At 39.9% G+C, this 16,981-nt stretch overlaps 1 protein-coding gene across 1 annotated transcript in view; it reads right to left on the reverse strand.

Annotated features, from left to right (window-relative positions):
- The window catches only part of LOC137073748 (adhesion G protein-coupled receptor L3-like), a 47,543-nt gene extending 31,867 nt beyond the window's left edge, over positions 1–15,676 (reverse strand). The window contains exons 1-12 of the mRNA XM_067442457.1: positions 15,622–15,676; positions 11,735–11,794; positions 10,516–10,569; positions 10,266–10,322; positions 9,888–9,923; positions 5,149–5,199; positions 4,972–5,022; positions 2,715–2,768; positions 2,429–2,464; positions 2,247–2,331; positions 2,079–2,135; positions 1,902–1,952 (exon numbers count right to left, since the gene is read on the reverse strand). Coding sequence (XP_067298558.1) covers positions 1,902–1,952; positions 2,079–2,135; positions 2,247–2,331; positions 2,429–2,464; positions 2,715–2,768; positions 4,972–5,022; positions 5,149–5,199; positions 9,888–9,923; positions 10,266–10,322; positions 10,516–10,569; positions 11,735–11,747 — 545 coding nt within the window. The 5' untranslated portion in view covers positions 11,748–11,794; positions 15,622–15,676. The remainder of the gene's footprint in view (positions 1–1,901; positions 1,953–2,078; positions 2,136–2,246; positions 2,332–2,428; positions 2,465–2,714; positions 2,769–4,971; positions 5,023–5,148; positions 5,200–9,887; positions 9,924–10,265; positions 10,323–10,515; positions 10,570–11,734; positions 11,795–15,621) is intronic.
- Between the last annotated feature and the right edge of the window lie 1,305 nt (positions 15,677–16,981).

The following is a 16,981-nucleotide window of genomic DNA, read 5'->3' on the forward strand; positions in this document are numbered from 1 at the left end:
GCCATGTGACCTTTAATATATTCGATAACCCAGCCTGTCCCGTACAGTCCGCTGCCTGGTGCTGTGTCCGTTCCTCCTATCATTCCATCCATGACATCATCTCCCAACCATCACATTCATGACATATATTCCCAAGAATCCTCGCTCTCTTCCCTTGTTCCTCCATCTGTAGCTCAGTCTATAATACTCCATCCATCTCATGTTAAGAAGGGACTGAACAGAATGAAGCCATGGAAAGCAGTGGGGACTGATGGTATTAGGCCTAGACTGCTGATGACCTGCTCTACACAGCTGTGTGGTATTTTCACATACCTGTTTAATCTGTGGAAAACATCTTGTCTGATCCCTTTTCCCAAGAAATACCCCTCTGAGTTCAATGATTATAGACCTGTAGTGCTCACCTCACATATTAGGAAGATGTTTGAAAGACAGGTCCTTTCTTACATAAAGACTCGCATGTCAACATGGATCCTCTACAGTTTTCATATCAGCCCAACATGAGCATAGATGATATCCTACATGCTACAGAGGACCTATACACACCTGGACACTCCTGATACATCTATGAGGTTCACGTTCTTTGATTTCTCAAGTGCCTTCAATACATTCCAGCCTTGTTTGCGGTGTGAGAAGATGCGGAGAATGCAGGTGGATTCATCACTGATCATGTGGTGAATGGACTATCTGTGATGCAGACCACAGTATGTGTGTCTGCAGAATAATGTCTCCAATACCATCATGATTAATACTGGGGCACTACAAGGAACCATCCTGGCTCCATCCCTGTTAACCATCTTTATGGCTGACTTGCATTTAAATCTTTAATAAATTGTCTCAATAAAGGCAAAGCTTTGGTTAGCAAGTAACTTTTTAACATTGAACGATTCAAAGACAGAGGTCATAGTTTTTGGCTAAACAGCTAAATTTGAGTATGACAGCCACCCTTGGTGATTTATCAATTTTTAATACAAGCTGTGCACGAAACCTGGGAGTTTTCCTAGATAGGCGATCAACTCTAGAGAAACAGGTGTCCTCTGTTGTCACTTCTTTTTTCCAACTCTGCCTTCTCACAAAATTAAACATCTTGTGCCCAAAAAATCCACGGAGACAGCAATTCATGCATTTGTAATATCTCACTTGGATAACTGTAATTCAATATACTGTGGCATTTCAAAGTCCTTGTTCATTTGTCTACAATTGGTCCAAAATGCTGCGGCCAAATAACAATAATTTTTTTTTTTTTTTTTTTTTTGACCATGTCACTCCCCTCCTGCGAGCTCTCCATTGGCTACCAGTCAAATTCAGAAGTGACTATACAGTTCTCTTAGTTGTTTACAAATGTCTGTATCATCTTGCTCCAAGTTACCTGTCTGATCTGCTACATCCCAATAATCGGCCCGCAACCTAAGATCTAGAAATCTAAATTCACTCACGGTTCCTTGTGCTAGGCTCAAACATTGAGGAGACAGAGCTTTTTCAGTGGTGAGGCCTAGATTGTGGAACAGCTTGCCAACACAAACTAGAACAGTGCCTTCTTTGTCAGTTTTTAAATCTCTGCTGAAAACTTTAGATTTTCTTTAGATTTTAATATGTGCTAATGTCTCTGCCCTGTATTTTGTAAAAAAAAAATTAATCTGTTCTTGTAGATTGTGAGATGCTGATTTAGCTTATGCTTGTACAGCACTTTGGTCAGTCCGGTGACTCCATAAATAAATGAACTGAACTGATCTTAAACAATAACAGATGATAAATCAGATGATGAATTACTGTGCTCTTCATGCAGACACTAATTATTGAGTGCTGTGTTTCAATATTACACTAAATATTCCAAGAACATCATTAAAAAAAAGTGTCATATTAAAGGGTTTCTTAGGCTACATTCAGTCTAGATTTATCCTCACCTGTAAAAGAAGAACTGGTAGATGTTGTAGAAGTGACCGGCTCTAAAGGAACTGAAACAATAACAAATGGAAAACCTGTTAAATCAGACTCAGATACTGAACATCTGTGTTCTTCATGAAGACTAATTTAAAGGAGCTTCTTTTGAAAGCCACATTCCAGTCCAGCATCATGCTCACCTGCAGTAGTGGGACTGGTAGATGTTGTGGGAGCGACTGACTCTAAAGAAACTGAAACTATAAAAAACAGATGTGAACAGACTCAGATGCTGAATTACTGTGTTCTTCAAGTCAATTATTAGAAAGACTTCTCATAATCATCCCGTTGAATTGGCTCTATCACTCTACTCTCCAGCTATAGTTAATGTGCAGGGAGTGTACTGGTGACGTTGTACTGTTGATGCAGTCACATCATCCAGGTGGATCCTGCACACTGGTGGCGGTTTAGGAGAGACCACTGATCCTCTAAAGCACTTTATTATCTAAAAGTAAAGCACTTTAGTATCCATCCATCCTTAAAATACGCTCACCTGTAGTAGTAGGAGTGATGGATGTTGTGGAAGTGACTGTTGAAAAAAGGCCATTAATATTAAAAAGAAGACAATTAAAAAAGGGGCTGCAACCTCTAGTGTCAGCTGCTAGACCGTCTCATGAGATCGGAGGAGTGAGGTTTACTCAAACAGCAACTATTAGCTGGCCTCCGTTACATATGTAAATGGTTATTTTATGATATTTTTACATAAGTTTTAAAAGTGGTCACCATTCATCGACATTATATGAGCAAGAGTGAACAGAAGAAACATCAAACTACATTACCAGCTGAGGTTGTCTCTGGTCTGACTGTTGTATCGGTGCTGCTGATGTTAGTAACTGAAAACAAGAACGACTAATGAAGAGCAACAAATAAACAAACACACAATAAAGGGACTCATGAAAATATTATTCTGTTGTGACATCTCTGGGACAATGCTGCTGTTGGTTATTGCGGCTGCCACTGCAAATACACAGATGACAGGCACAACATTAGAACAGCAATTGCAGCAGAACGGAGAGAAGCAGGTCTGGGCTGGCATGGAAAAAAAAGAGAAAAAAAATGAAACAGAAAGGGCTTTAGCAACGGGACAGTGACCAGAACCTGACTGACAATCAAACGGGTTCTTTAATATATTTGATAACCCAGCCTGTCCCGTACAGTCCGCTGCCTGGTGCTGTGTCCGTTCCTCCTATCATTCCATCCATGACATCATCTCCCAACCATCGCATTCATGACATATATTCCCAAGAATCCTCGCTCTCTTCCCTTGTTCCTCCATCTGTAGCTCAGTCTATAATACTCCATCCATCTCATGTTAAGAAGGGACTGAACAGAATGAAGCCAGGGAAAGCAGTGGGGACTGATGGTATTAGGCCTAGACTGCTGATGACCTGCTCTACACAGCTGTGTGGTATTTTCACATACCCGTTTAATCTGTGGAAAACATCTGGTCTGATCCCTTTTCCCAAGAAATACCCCTCTGAGTACAATGATTATAGAGCTGTAGTGCTCACCTCACATATTAGGAAGACGTTTGAAAGACAGGTCCTTTCTTACATAAAGACTCGCATGTCAACATGGATCCTCTACAGTTTTCATATCAGCCCTACATGAGCATAGATGATATCCAACATGCTACAGAGGACCTATACACACCTGGACACTCCTGATACATCTATGAGGTTCACGTTCTTTGATTTCTCAAGTGCCTTCAATACATTCCAGCCTTGTTTGCGGTGTGAGAAGATGCGGAGAATGTAAGTGGATTCATCACTGATCATGTGGTGAATGGACTATCTGTCATGCAGACCACAGTATGTGTGTCTGCAGAATAATGTCTCCAATACCATCATGATTAATACTGGGGCACGACAAGGAACCATCCTGGCTCCATCCCTGTTAACCATCTATATGGCTGACTTCTTGGATTTAAATCTTTAATAAATTGTCTCGATAAGGCAAAGCTTTGGTTAGCAAGTAACTTTTTAACATTGAACGATTCAAAGACAGAGGTCATAGTTTTTGGCTAATCAGCTAAATTTGAGTATGACAGCCACCCTTGGTGATTTATCGATTTTTAATACAAGTTGTGCACGAAACCTGGGAGTTTTCCTAGATAGGCGATCAACTATAGAGAAACAGGTGTCCTCTGTTGTCACTTCTTTTTTCCAACTCTGCCTTCTCACCAAAATTAAACATCTTGTACCCAAAAAATCCACGGAGACAGCAACTCATGCATTTATAATATCTCACTTGGGTTACTGTAATTCAGTATACTGTGGCATTTCAAAGTCCTGGTTCATTTGTCTTCAAATGATCCAAAATGCTGCGGCCAAATATAAAAATAAAATAAAAAATGTGATCATGTCACTCTCGTCCTGCGAGCTCTCCATTGGCTACCAGTCAAATTCAGAAGTGACTATACAATTCTCTTAGTCGTTTACAAATGTCTGTATCATCTTGCTCCAAGTTACCTGTCTGATCTGCTCCATCCCAATAATCCGTCCCGCGACCTAAGATCTAGAAATCTAAATTTACTCATGGTTCCTTGTGCTAGGCTCAAACATCGAGGAGACAGAGCCTTTTCAGTGGTGAGGCCTAGATTGTGGAACAGCTTGCCAACACAAACTAGAACAGTGCCTTCTTTGTCAGTTTTTAAATCTCTGCTGAAAACTTTAGATTTTCTTTAGATTTTAATATGTGCTAATGTCTCTGCCCTATATGTTGTACATTTTTATTTTATTCATTTTAACTATTTTGATTTATTTTTTTAATCTGTTCTTGTAGATTGTGAGATGTTGATTTAGCTTATGCTTGTACAGCACTTTGGTCAGTCCGGTGACTCCATAAATAAATGAACTGAACTGATCTTAAACAATAACAGATGATAAATCAGATGATAAATTACTGTTCTTCATGCAGACACTAATTATTGAGTGCTGTGTTTCAATATTACACTAAATATTCCAAGAACATCATTAAAAAAAGTGTCATATTAAAGGGTTTCTTAGGCTACATTCAGTCTAGATATATCCTCACCTGTAGAAGAAGAACTGGTAGATGTTGTAGAAGTGACCGGCTCTAAAGGAACTGAAACAATAACAAATGGAAAACCTGTTAAATCAGACTCAGATACTGAACATCTGTGTTCTTCATGAAGACTAATTTAAAGGAGCTTCTTTTGAAAGCCACATTCCAGTCCAGCATCATGCTCACCTGCAGTAGTGGGACTGGTAGATGTTGTGGGAGCGACTGACTCTAAAGAAACTGAAACAATATAAAACAGATTCAGATGCTGAATTACTGTGTTCTTCAAGTCAATTATTAGAAAGCCTTATTTTGAAAGACATTCTCATAATAATACCCTTGAATTGGCTCTTTCATTATACTCTTCTCCCCACCTACAGTTAATGTGCAACAAGCATACTGCCAACATTGCACTGTGAATGAAGTCACATCATCCAGGTCCTGCAGAGTTTAGCTCCAACCCTAATTAAAAGCAGCTGAAGCTAATCAAGATCTCTTGTTGAAAATACACAGGCAGGTGTGCTGAAGCAGGTTGTAAATAAACTTTGCAGGACAGTGGGTCCCCAGGAGCAGGGTTGAAGACCTCTGATCCAGGTGGATACTGCACACTGGTGGCGCTTGAGGAGAAACCCCTGATCCTGTAAAGCACTTTAGTATCTAAAAGCACAAGATCCATTCATCCATTCCATCTCATCCTAGAGGTGAGGCTTCGATAGTGATGGGCAGACCGAGGCTTCGTGAAGTACTGAAACAATTTAAGCAAATGTGCCGAAGCTTCGAAACAACACCCGACACCTGTCTCCATGATGCCATCTAGTGGTCACTTGCGTGTATTGATCTGAAATAACCTTGACAGTGATCTACTACTGTATATTAAAAACAAAACAAAAAACACGTTTTTAATCGTTTTTTAAAAACGTTTTTTAATCTGGCTGACAACTACTTGGTTTTGTAACCTGTAGTCTCCTCATTGTAAATAACTTTAGTCTTTTGTTTTTGTTTTTTTTTTGTCATGAAAAATTAAGATTATTAAAAGAAATAAAACCACAATGTGACATTTGTTACAAAACATTTTTATTCAAAAATATAAATTGCTCTGCTGGTGAAGGACTTAGTCGACATACATATATACATTTCTCCAGCTTTTGAAAAAATTCTCTCACAAGGTGGTAGACACTTGTTGCTGGCATGAACAAATATATATTTTTAGCAAGTACATACAAATGAGGGAAATTACTGAAAAATTAAGTTAATGGATCATGCATTCTGGGCCAATACAATACACAATACACACATCTCACTTTATGTGGTGTTTCCAAATTGAAACGCTCCCACACCAGATGTAGGCTAGTGTCTGTTATGTGAAATCTCTTATGTGGAGACTCCATATATATATATATCACCTAAGAATATCTTCTATATCTATAATTTTAACTTATATGAATGTGTCACTAGCCTATATCTATCCTAACTATCTGTCGCTGTCTATACCTATTAGTCAATCTCATTTAAATCTAGCCTAAATATAACTAACCAAAGGGCACCATAAATCTCACTTATATTACAAAATATATCTTCTCTCACAAAACCCATGAGGTGAATATGGATTAACTTCACTTTCAAACTGTGGGGAATGAGGTTCATTCAGATGTGTGACTGTGTGGTTTGTTCCCGCCCCTTTTAATCAAAGCAGTTTCGACAGGCGCACCTGATGAAACACTTCCGCGATTCGTTTAGCTGTAGTAGTCACGTGACATGGGTGTGCCGAATCACAGCTCCGAGCAGAGTTTCGAAACATCTGCACTTCGGGATCTCGACACAGCGTTGAAACGTCAGATTCGCGTCAGCCATCCCTAGGCATCGATTGACTGATAGACAACTACTCTGTAAGTGTTTGTAACTTCTCATTTGATTGTTTGTTCATTTGTTGTTGGATAAGTGTGTCTGTGTAGTGCAGTGGTGTGTATTATTAGTTTTGGTGTATTCTCGCGGTGTGTGTGTGTGTGTGGGAGTTAGCATTTGTTTGATCATTGCCACGTTTGTGAGTGAACGCGTTTGTTGGGGGCGTTCCCAGCTGCTTTCAATAACGATACTCAGGTGAGTATAAATAGCGTGATAGTCCACGGAAGCGGCAGTGTGAAGCCCGACGAGTGTAAAGACTTCAACTCTTCCCTGTGCAACTCCTCCCGAACAAGGACCCCGACAAGGCACTTGAGAATCATTTTCCTTTTCATTATTTGTGTTCAGTTTTTCTTATTTCTATGTGGCCTTTTCTCTGATCTGTATTCACCATGTGCTTTCAAATTTCTACTATTATTACTAGCACTCGTAAATCACGCTCTGTACGCCCGAGGCACCGCAATCCTAATAATTTGCGCAGTCTACAGAATCCTCTGCTACTTTACTCTCTATTCCAATTGGTCTCTGGAATTGCCAGTCTGCTGTAAACAAAGCAGACTTTATTTCATCTATTGGGACTCATTCTAAGCTCAGCCTCATGGCCCTAACTGAGACCTGGATCAAACCAGAGGACACTGCCACTCCTGCAGCCCTCTCAAACAATTTAACTTTTTCACACACCCCTCGGCCTATTGGGACGGGTGGGGGTACTGGTTTGCTTATCTCAAATGATTGGAAATTTGATTGGATGCTAACAGTGCTACTGCCACACTTTGCTCCACTCTAACATCCTCCTTAGACAGTTTTTGCCCCCTTTCATCCAGATCAGCCCGCCCCACCCCATCTGCCCCCTGGCTGTCTGATGTTCTCCATGAACATCGCTCTGGACTCAGGGCGGCAGAGAGGAAATGGCAGAAATCTAAAAACTATACTGACCTTACCTTGTATCAGTCTCTTCTCTCTTCTTTCTCTACAAATGTCTCCACTGCTAAAACAACATACTACCACAACAAAATCAACAATTGCTCTGACTCTCGCAAACTCTTTAAATCATTCTCCTCTCTCCTTTGTCCTCCTCCTCCCCCTCCTTCATCAACTCTTACAGCTGATGACTTTTCATCATTCAGCATCATTTTTCACAAACAAAACATCTCTCATCAGCAACCGGTTCTCCTCATCACAAAATGACACTCACATCTCAACAACTAACATGAACACGCTTCCATCCTTTTCTTCGCTCTCCGAGGCAGATATTTCTAAACTCATCCTTTCCATTCACCCTACTACCTGTCCACTTGATCCTATTCCCACTCACCTCCTTCAGGCCATTTCTTCTTCAATCACTCCTGCACTCACTCACATTGACAACACTTCTCTTCACACGGGGACCTTTATCACAGCATTTAAGCAGGCTCGGGTCACCCCACTGCTTAAGAAACCCTCTCTGAATCCAGCACATTTAGAAAACTACAGACCGGTATCTCTTCTGCCTTTCATTGCAAAGAAACTTGAGCGAGTTGTGTTCAATCAACTCTCTATGTTTCTTGAACAGAACAACCTCCTGGACAACAACCAATCCGGCTTCAAAAGCGGCCATTCGACTGAGACTGCCTTGCTCTCAGTAACTGAGGCACTGAGACTGGCAAAAGCAGCTTCCAAATCCTCAGTGCTCATCCTGCTGGATCTGTCTGCTGCTTTTGACATAGTTAACCACCAGATCCTCCTGTCAACACTTAAGAAGAGATGGATCTCAGGAACTGCTCTCCAGTGGTTCAGGTCTTACCTCTCTGGTAGGTCCTACAGGGTGTCATGGAGAGGTGAAGTGTCTAAGTCACATCATCTAGGTACTGGGGTTCCCCAGGGCTCAGTGCTTGGACCACTTCTCTTCTCCATCTACATGTCATCATTAGGCTCTGTCATTCAGAAACACATCTTCTCCTATCACTGCTATGCTGATGACACTCAACTCTACTTCTCATTTCAACCAGATGATCCTACAGTCAGTGTTCGTATCGCTGCCTGTCTGAAAGACATTTCTGACTGGATGAAGGAGCATCACCTTCAACTCAATCTCGCAAAGACAGAATTACTTGTTTTCTCAACCAACCCAGCACTTCATCAAAATTTCTCCATTCAGCTTGGTTCATCAACCATAACTCCATCAAGGACAGCCAGGAACCTTGGAGTTGTGATTGATGACCAGTTAAACTTTACTGACCACATTACTGCAACAGCCCGGTTCTGCAGATTTGCTTTATACAGCATTAGAAAGATTAGACCCTTCCTATCAGAACAGGCTGCACAACTCCTGGTTCAAGCTCTTGTTCTCTCCAGACTGGACTCTTCTGGCTCTTCTGGCTGGGCTTCCAGCATGCACTATTAAACCCTTGCAGCTGATCCAGAATGCAGCGGCGAGAGTGGTCTTTAATGAGCCGAAGAGAGCTCATGTTACGCCTCTCTTCATCAGACTGCACTGGTTGTCAATGGCAGCTCGCATCAAATTCAAGGCACTAGTTCTCGCCAACAAAACAACCACTGGCTCTGCACCAATATAGCTAAACTCGCTTGTTCAGACTTAAACACCCTCCAGAAGCTTGCGTTCTGCGAGTGAGTGACGCCTCATGGTTCCATCCCAAAGAGGCATGAAATCGCTCTCACGGACATTTTCCTGGACCGTTCCCACCTGGTGGAATGAACTGCCAATCTCAATTCGTGCTGCTGAGTCTGTAGCCATTTTTTTAAAAACATCTTAAGACACATCTTTTCCAATTGCACCTGACCAATAAAGAATATCACTTAACTATCCATTAGATTTTTCCATTAGAGTTAAAAACAAAAAAACAAAAAACAAACAAAAATTTGTTTGTGTACTGTGCTCAATTAACTGAGACTTCTTACAGCCCTTACAGGTTGTTGGCCTTGTTTGTTTCGTTGCTTCTATTGCTCTCCCCTTTTTTGTAAGTCGCTTTGGATAAAAGCGTCTGCTAAATGATTAAATGTAAATCCATTCATTACAGAAATATGCTCACCTGTAGTAGTGAGAATGATAGATGTTGTGGAAGTGGCTGTCGAAAAAAAAGACCATTCATATTAAAAGATGACAACCTCAAATTTGACATGTCACACACGCATACTTTTGGTGTTTATGACGTTTTGTGTATTAATTTTGATTTCCCATAATGATGATGCAGTCGATTATAGAAGCCATCTCAAATTGAATGAAACAAAAACTGCCACCTTATAATTTTGACTATTTCTTGAGGTTTTCAAAATGTTGACTGTGTTATATTAAATGCATTATTATATAAATTGACTATTTATAACAATTGTGTGTTTTACAAATGTGGTCACCATTCACTGCTATTATATGAGCAAGAGTGCACAGAGGAAACATCAAACTACATTACCAGCTGAGGTTGTCTCTGGTCTGACTGTTGTATCGGTGCTGATGATGTTAGTAATAGCTGAAAATTAACAGCAATTAAACACCCAATAAAAAAAGAGCTCATGTAGATATAAGTACTCTTTCCATCTCTGCTCATCTTTATCAAGCTCATCTTGATAAAGAAACACACTCACACACCTGTTCCATTCAACAGATCCACAAACACTCAGCCAAAGCACAATCCAACACAGGGAAACATCAAACTACATTACCAGCTGAGGTCGTCTCTGGTGTGACTGTTGGATCGGTGCTGCTGATGTTAGTAACTGAAAACAATTATGACTGATGAATACTAATAAACCAGCAACAGAGCTCATGTTGATAAAAGTATTCTTTCCACCTCTGCTCATCTTTATCTAGAAACAAACACACTCACACATCAGAGGTGTATTTCAGAAAGCAAAGTTAACTAACCGTCACACATACCTTAAACTCTCAGTTGATTAACCCAATCTTTGCTTACTCGAGGTATGCTGGTTCCAAAAACAAGTCCCGGAGTAAGATCAGCCAACTCAGAGTATGTTCCTGGTTAACACACAAGACATTCTCAACAGAGCGACGAATCAATGATTCACCATGGACACAGAAGCTAAGAGGAAGTGCAGCATTTACTTCATTCTTCTTCTTTTGTTTAATGGCAATTTACATAACCTACTTAGTGCACAGTGCCACCTATTTGGTGTTTATACAAAAATGTGTTTAATGTCTTAGTTTAATAAGTAATCTTTATTCACTGAAAATATTCTAATTCTTTGGAATTAATATATAATATTGTATATTTTATAACTGAAACACATTTGGTTATATTAATAGCTCTATTAATTATTTAAAACACATCTTAATACCTCTTAAGCAAACTAACTCTGGAACATAACCTGCTCCGGAGCAGCTCGTGATCCAGGGTTAGTTTGCTTAAGAGGTATTCAGACGTGTTTTAAATAATTCATAATTTTGATTGCCATAAAGAAGTCCACTGCGTTACCCGCACCAGTGTGGACTGGGCAGAAGTGCGCATCAAGGGCAAATATCGGCTGCAAAGTGGGCGCTCACGAGCACCATTCGGAGACCTAAATGTCCAAGTAGGACATCCTGCAGTCTCGTGGACTTAACGGACAGACACACGCAGCAGTTATTGTAAGTCTACAACACCAAAAGTGCACATGAAGTGTGCCATTTGGGATAGGGCTATAGCATCCTATAGAGAATCATTGGTCTGTTGAGACTGTCTGAGTTGGCTGAACTTACTTAATAACTTGTTTTTGGAACCAGCATACCTTGAGTAAGCAAGGTTTGGGTTAATCAACCGAGAGTTCAAGGTATATGTGATGGCAAGTTAACCTTTGCTTTCTGGAATACCCCTGTTCCATTGAACCAATACACAAACACTCAGCCAAAACACAATGCAACTTGGGAAACATCAGACTGCATTACCTGCTGAAGTCATCTCTGATTGTGTGACTGTTGTTTCGGTGCTGATGATGTTAGTAACAACTTAAAAAATAAATAATAAAAAAACGACTGATGAATACTTATAAACTAGCAAACGCAATAAAAATAGCTCAAGTAGATATAAATATACAATACATGTCCCGGTGTTGAATTAACACAACTCTGTGTCCATATTGGAACCACCAGTAGGGTGTTAAAGTAACACTGAAGCAGTGTTAGAGTTAGATACTTGGGTGATGAATTGAGTGATGGTTGTTTAAATATTGAAGACATCGGATGATACTAAGCAGAAACACTGAAGGACAGAGAAACACAAGAACTACAACTGACTTCAGCCACAGCCTTAGATGAAATCAACTGAAAATACATTAAATCTTTCTAACAAGACTGACTATATGACTTTATATATGTAATTTGCCTACTGTTCTTATTGAGAATTAACAGATTTTAAGATGTAGATTTTACATGTATCCTTTGCTGCCTTTGATATCCCCACTAAATCCTGTGCTTTCCATTCAGTGACAGTTGAGCTGGGGAAAAAAGATGGCATCCGAAAGTTGCGTTTGCTGGTCAGTTTGTGTGTAAACGCAAAGTGGATTCATCTGAATATGACATTCTTACGTTTTCGTGTGTACAGCCAATCCATATATTTTGGGAAACGGTGATGTCATTACACTACGTCCGGTACGGTGAAAGACTAAAGGAAACTATGGGCACTGGGCATGCACACATCAATATTGCATCATTTAATTACCGTATCTACATTATTGTAAAGGCAGGTTGGGGCGTAATAAACATCTGTTAAGTAGCAAATGTATTAATTGTATTTATGTATTTATTTTATCATGAGATTTTGCATCACCTCCTACCACTGCTATACCCATAGACAGTAAAATAAATGGACAGAGCTATCCCATTGACTTCAACGGCGGAAAGTGATGTCAGTAAAGGAGCACTCACTTCCTGATGGCTGAGCGAACTGCGCAGGCTCAGACTGAGCTTGACGACGTAGATGTGACGTGAGTAGTGTTGTAGTCAAGACCACCTAGACCGAGACCAAGACAAGACCAAGACTTTGAAGGGCCGAGACCGAGTCAAGACAAAGACCAAGACAGGCAGAGACCGAGTCAAGACCAAGACCAGTACAAGTCCCCACACTTATGATAAAATGTGGAATATGCATATGATTGGCACTTCTCTCATATGTGTGGGTGTGTAAGTGTACCATGAGAGAAGTTTTGATCAAATAATCAAAAGGCATTGCAGCTTTGTGGGAATTAATCTTTTTCTTCTATAAGCAAATAACACAACTTTTTGTCAATGGGAGGCACTGAAGACGACGTGTCCATATTGTTTACGGTCTATGGTGGAAAGAAACACCAAACTGACACTGACAGAGGGTGTGTTTGTTTTGTGAAAAGCGCTCATGCCCATTTTAAAACTCAAAGTTCCCTAAAAATGCTTATCTCAGACGAAGTCCATTATGTCTTAAATGAATGTGAATAACAGAAGGTGGAATATGTATCATACAGATATGCATTAGTATGCTGCTTAAGCAAATTATTTTATATATGTACATATTTTTCATTCACAATTTGAAAATGTTATTGTGCAGCTTTATTGTGCAACAGCAAGGAAAATAAACCCTGTACTTGCATTTTATTTTGATTAACTACAGTTTGATTTAACAAATATCTCACATGTGCAGGGTTTTTTCTTTTTGCAACAGTAATTTTTGGTTCTTGATGATGTTTCTTTTGTTCCAACAGGTTCAATTGTTTTGGTATATAATTATATAAATATTAGAAATAGCATTAACAGTTAACAAATAGCCACATTTAAAAAAAATAAAATAAAATTTTATATCACAGCTTAACTGTGGATCAACATTGCTTTAGCACAAAATGCATTCAATGGCAACATCTTTCAATTTACCTGAATTCTTTGCTCAACAGGTTCAATTGTTTTGGTATATAATTATATAAATATTAGAAATAGCATTAACAGTTAACAAATAGCCAAATTTTCTGCCATATTCAATTTAATAAAATGATCAGATAGCTAACAAACAACTTTGTTCTGTTTTCACCTCACTCCAGTCTAAATGATTTTAGACTATTTATTTTACTACACATTCAACATACATAAGCAGAAATACTGTGGATAGTTAAAACTAATAATTCTTACTCTCCACTCTTGCTAAATTGGGTAAGCACAATTGTGTTCTCATTTCTGAGGTGTTCTGAGTAAATGATTAAACTGATTCGTTTAATTCAGTGTTGAACAGATCAGTTCTTTTTACCGTCGTTAAAATGATTCGGTTCAAATGAGTCATTTGGTCGTGAATCGGACATTAGCAGACCCGTTGTGTGCGAATCACGGCTGTCAGAACATCGCGGAAGGTTTGTCACACAGAAAACACTTCATACCTGGATAGAAATTGTTTCCTGTTTATTTAATGTATGATTTATGTCAGCTGTTTAGCTGGTCAGAGAAGATCAACGTTTTTGAGCGCAATTCACACCGAGCGATAATTCAAAACAATTGTCCGAATGCGCAACGTTCAACATGGATTCGGTCTTCTGAACTTTTGATTTTGATTAATATGTGAAATATGAGAGAGAGCTAAGAAGGTGCTTATTTTGAAGACAGAGAGAGTGCGCACGGGGTGGAGTTCTCTGCTCTTTATATGCCTTCAGGTGTGGTCTTGACCGGTCTTGAGACAAAATCCCAAGTCATCTTCGCCCGAGACCGAGACGAGACCGAGTAAATATGTGGTCGATACCAAGAGGAGACCAAGACCTTTAAAATGTGGTCGCGAGACCAAGACCGATCTCGAGAACTACAACACTAGACGTGAGCCTCCTGTCTGACAGCTGTAGGTCTTCTAATAGTTGTGGAATGTGAAATCTGAATCACGTTGTTTAAATATTTTCTCCCGTTGCTTTTGCCTCATTATGGGCTTCTCCCCATTCTTCTCCCTTGACTTTATCAGACTGTATGTCTCCACGTCCCCCCGACTGTCTCATAGACAGTAAAAGATTTCTTCTGAGCGTCTCCTCCTGTCTATATGGTAATTTATCTGCTGTGCGACAGAGTCGCGTTGGTTATGACGCAATCGTTAGCCTATTTTTACAAAAACAGCTTCTACGGGGCGATAGTGTAAGATACAAGGTAACGGAGACTTTTATGCATTGTCGTGTTTCTTTAGAAATAAACAATGGACAAATGGAGTCTTTAAACGTCTCAGATGTAAAGTTATTCACTGTCAAAGTGACTCAAAAATGAATGGGAGTCAAAGGGATGCTAACAGCAGGTGATGGCTTGGTTAGCAATGGCAGCCCCTATGGGTGGAACGCTTTCCGAGCGCTAGATTACCCCCTTGGCTATACCCCTTCTATCTATAACTCTTCTTCTCCATTTTTAGTGTATTTCTGTGACAGAATTACAGCGCCACACACTGGCCTGGCATGTATACTACATCGTTTAGAGTCGGTTTTGGTGATCAACATCAAGAAATATCTGCATACACACAAATGCAGATATTTCTTGAAAAAAGGAGAAAAAAAAGATTGGATTGAGAAAGCTCTGGCTATGTGTGGACGGGGCCTCTGCGTTACATTTAACAGTTTGTAGTGTGTACACGGAGCAGTGTTCATTTAATCTGGGCTAACCCATGTGGAGCCTACATAGCTGTGGTGGCTGGAAAACTTTGACCCTTAAGGGGTTAACACGCTGCTGGTGGTTCCCGTATGAACACAAGAGTAGTTTTAATTCAACACTGTACCCTTTCAACCTCATCCTTTTCAACAGATCTCAATCATTCAGCCAAAACACAATCCATCAGAGGAAACATCAGACTACATTACCAGATGAGGTTGTCTCCGGTCTGACTGTTGTATCGGTGTTGCTGATGTTAGTAATAGCTGAAAAAAATAATGATGGAAGAATAGCAATGAATCTTTAAACACACAATAAAAAGAGCTCATGTAGATATAAGTAGATAAAGATAAGCAGGGGTTGAAAGAGTAGAGACAAACATATTCACACACCTGTTCATCAAATTAACTATTATCATAAAAATTACTCCATTTATTTTATCCCCATAAATCAGAAACACTGTCTCAAAATCGACTGCTCAGGAATGCAAAATAGTCAAAATAGCACAAGTCCCACCCACTGTGTTTACTAGTAGTACGCAAGCGCAACTCTGCAGTCATTATATTAAGCCCCGCCCACCGACTCTATACACAATGTGATTGGCCCAACCAGAGTTTGGTTTTTACAGCTTAGAAGTGTATTGAGAATTGCTAGCCGACACTCGTGGCAGATTAGATTTGCTGTCGTTAGGGTGCGTCTAGATTTCTAGGCTAGCATTGAATCAATGTTACAAAGAAAGTTCCCTTTCAGTTGGTCATGTTCAACTTACTCACAAATAATCAGTGTAACAGGTCATTACATTCATCAGATCAGTAAATAACTGATAGTGACAGTGTTACATTACCAGATGAGATGGGCGCTGGTGTGACAGATGTAGAGCTGGTGTTAATGCTGCTTACGTCTGAAGGTTTTGGATAAAAAGTATAATGAAGTATTAATGAACAGAAACAAAAATATAATGTCAGAATGAGCTACTGTAAATATAATTACCTGCACAGTATGCTGAATTGCATATAGTAGGTCTAACCAGCTCATAGACATAATAATTGCCTGGACAGGCTTTGACTTTAATGGGAAAAGACCCAAAAATGCAGCAGTTATTGTTCCAGTGACTACAAACATCTCGAGTGACGACTCCATCTGTTACTGTTGGGTGTCCACCACGCATCCACAGGGGGGCAGCTGTGCCACACCTGTATGGTGCAACACACGTGTCTGGGATTTGAACATTCAAGCCATAAAAGAAGAGACGGTACCAGCCTCTCCAGGTGAAAGAAGTGTCGCACATGGAGGATGAATATGTATAACTGGTGGCTCTCCATGGATCATCTAGCACAGTGTAGTTATAGCAGGGGTCAATAGAGAGATCTGTATTTTTTTTAAAAAAACAAGAAAGAGAACAGAATGTTTTGCATGTAATTGTAAAGTTTCCCAAACATGACTCTAACGGCCATTTCATACCGCAAGCGAGAGCGGTACGTGAGCAGCACATATTTTTTCCGGCACCAATGTTAATCTGAGTGCATTCACAGCGGGAGCAGGAGCAGCATGTGAGCGTCAAGCAGGAGC

This window comes from Pseudorasbora parva, chromosome 4 (genome assembly GCF_024679245.1).
Source record: "Pseudorasbora parva isolate DD20220531a chromosome 4, ASM2467924v1, whole genome shotgun sequence".
NCBI lineage: Eukaryota > Metazoa > Chordata > Actinopteri > Cypriniformes > Gobionidae > Pseudorasbora > Pseudorasbora parva.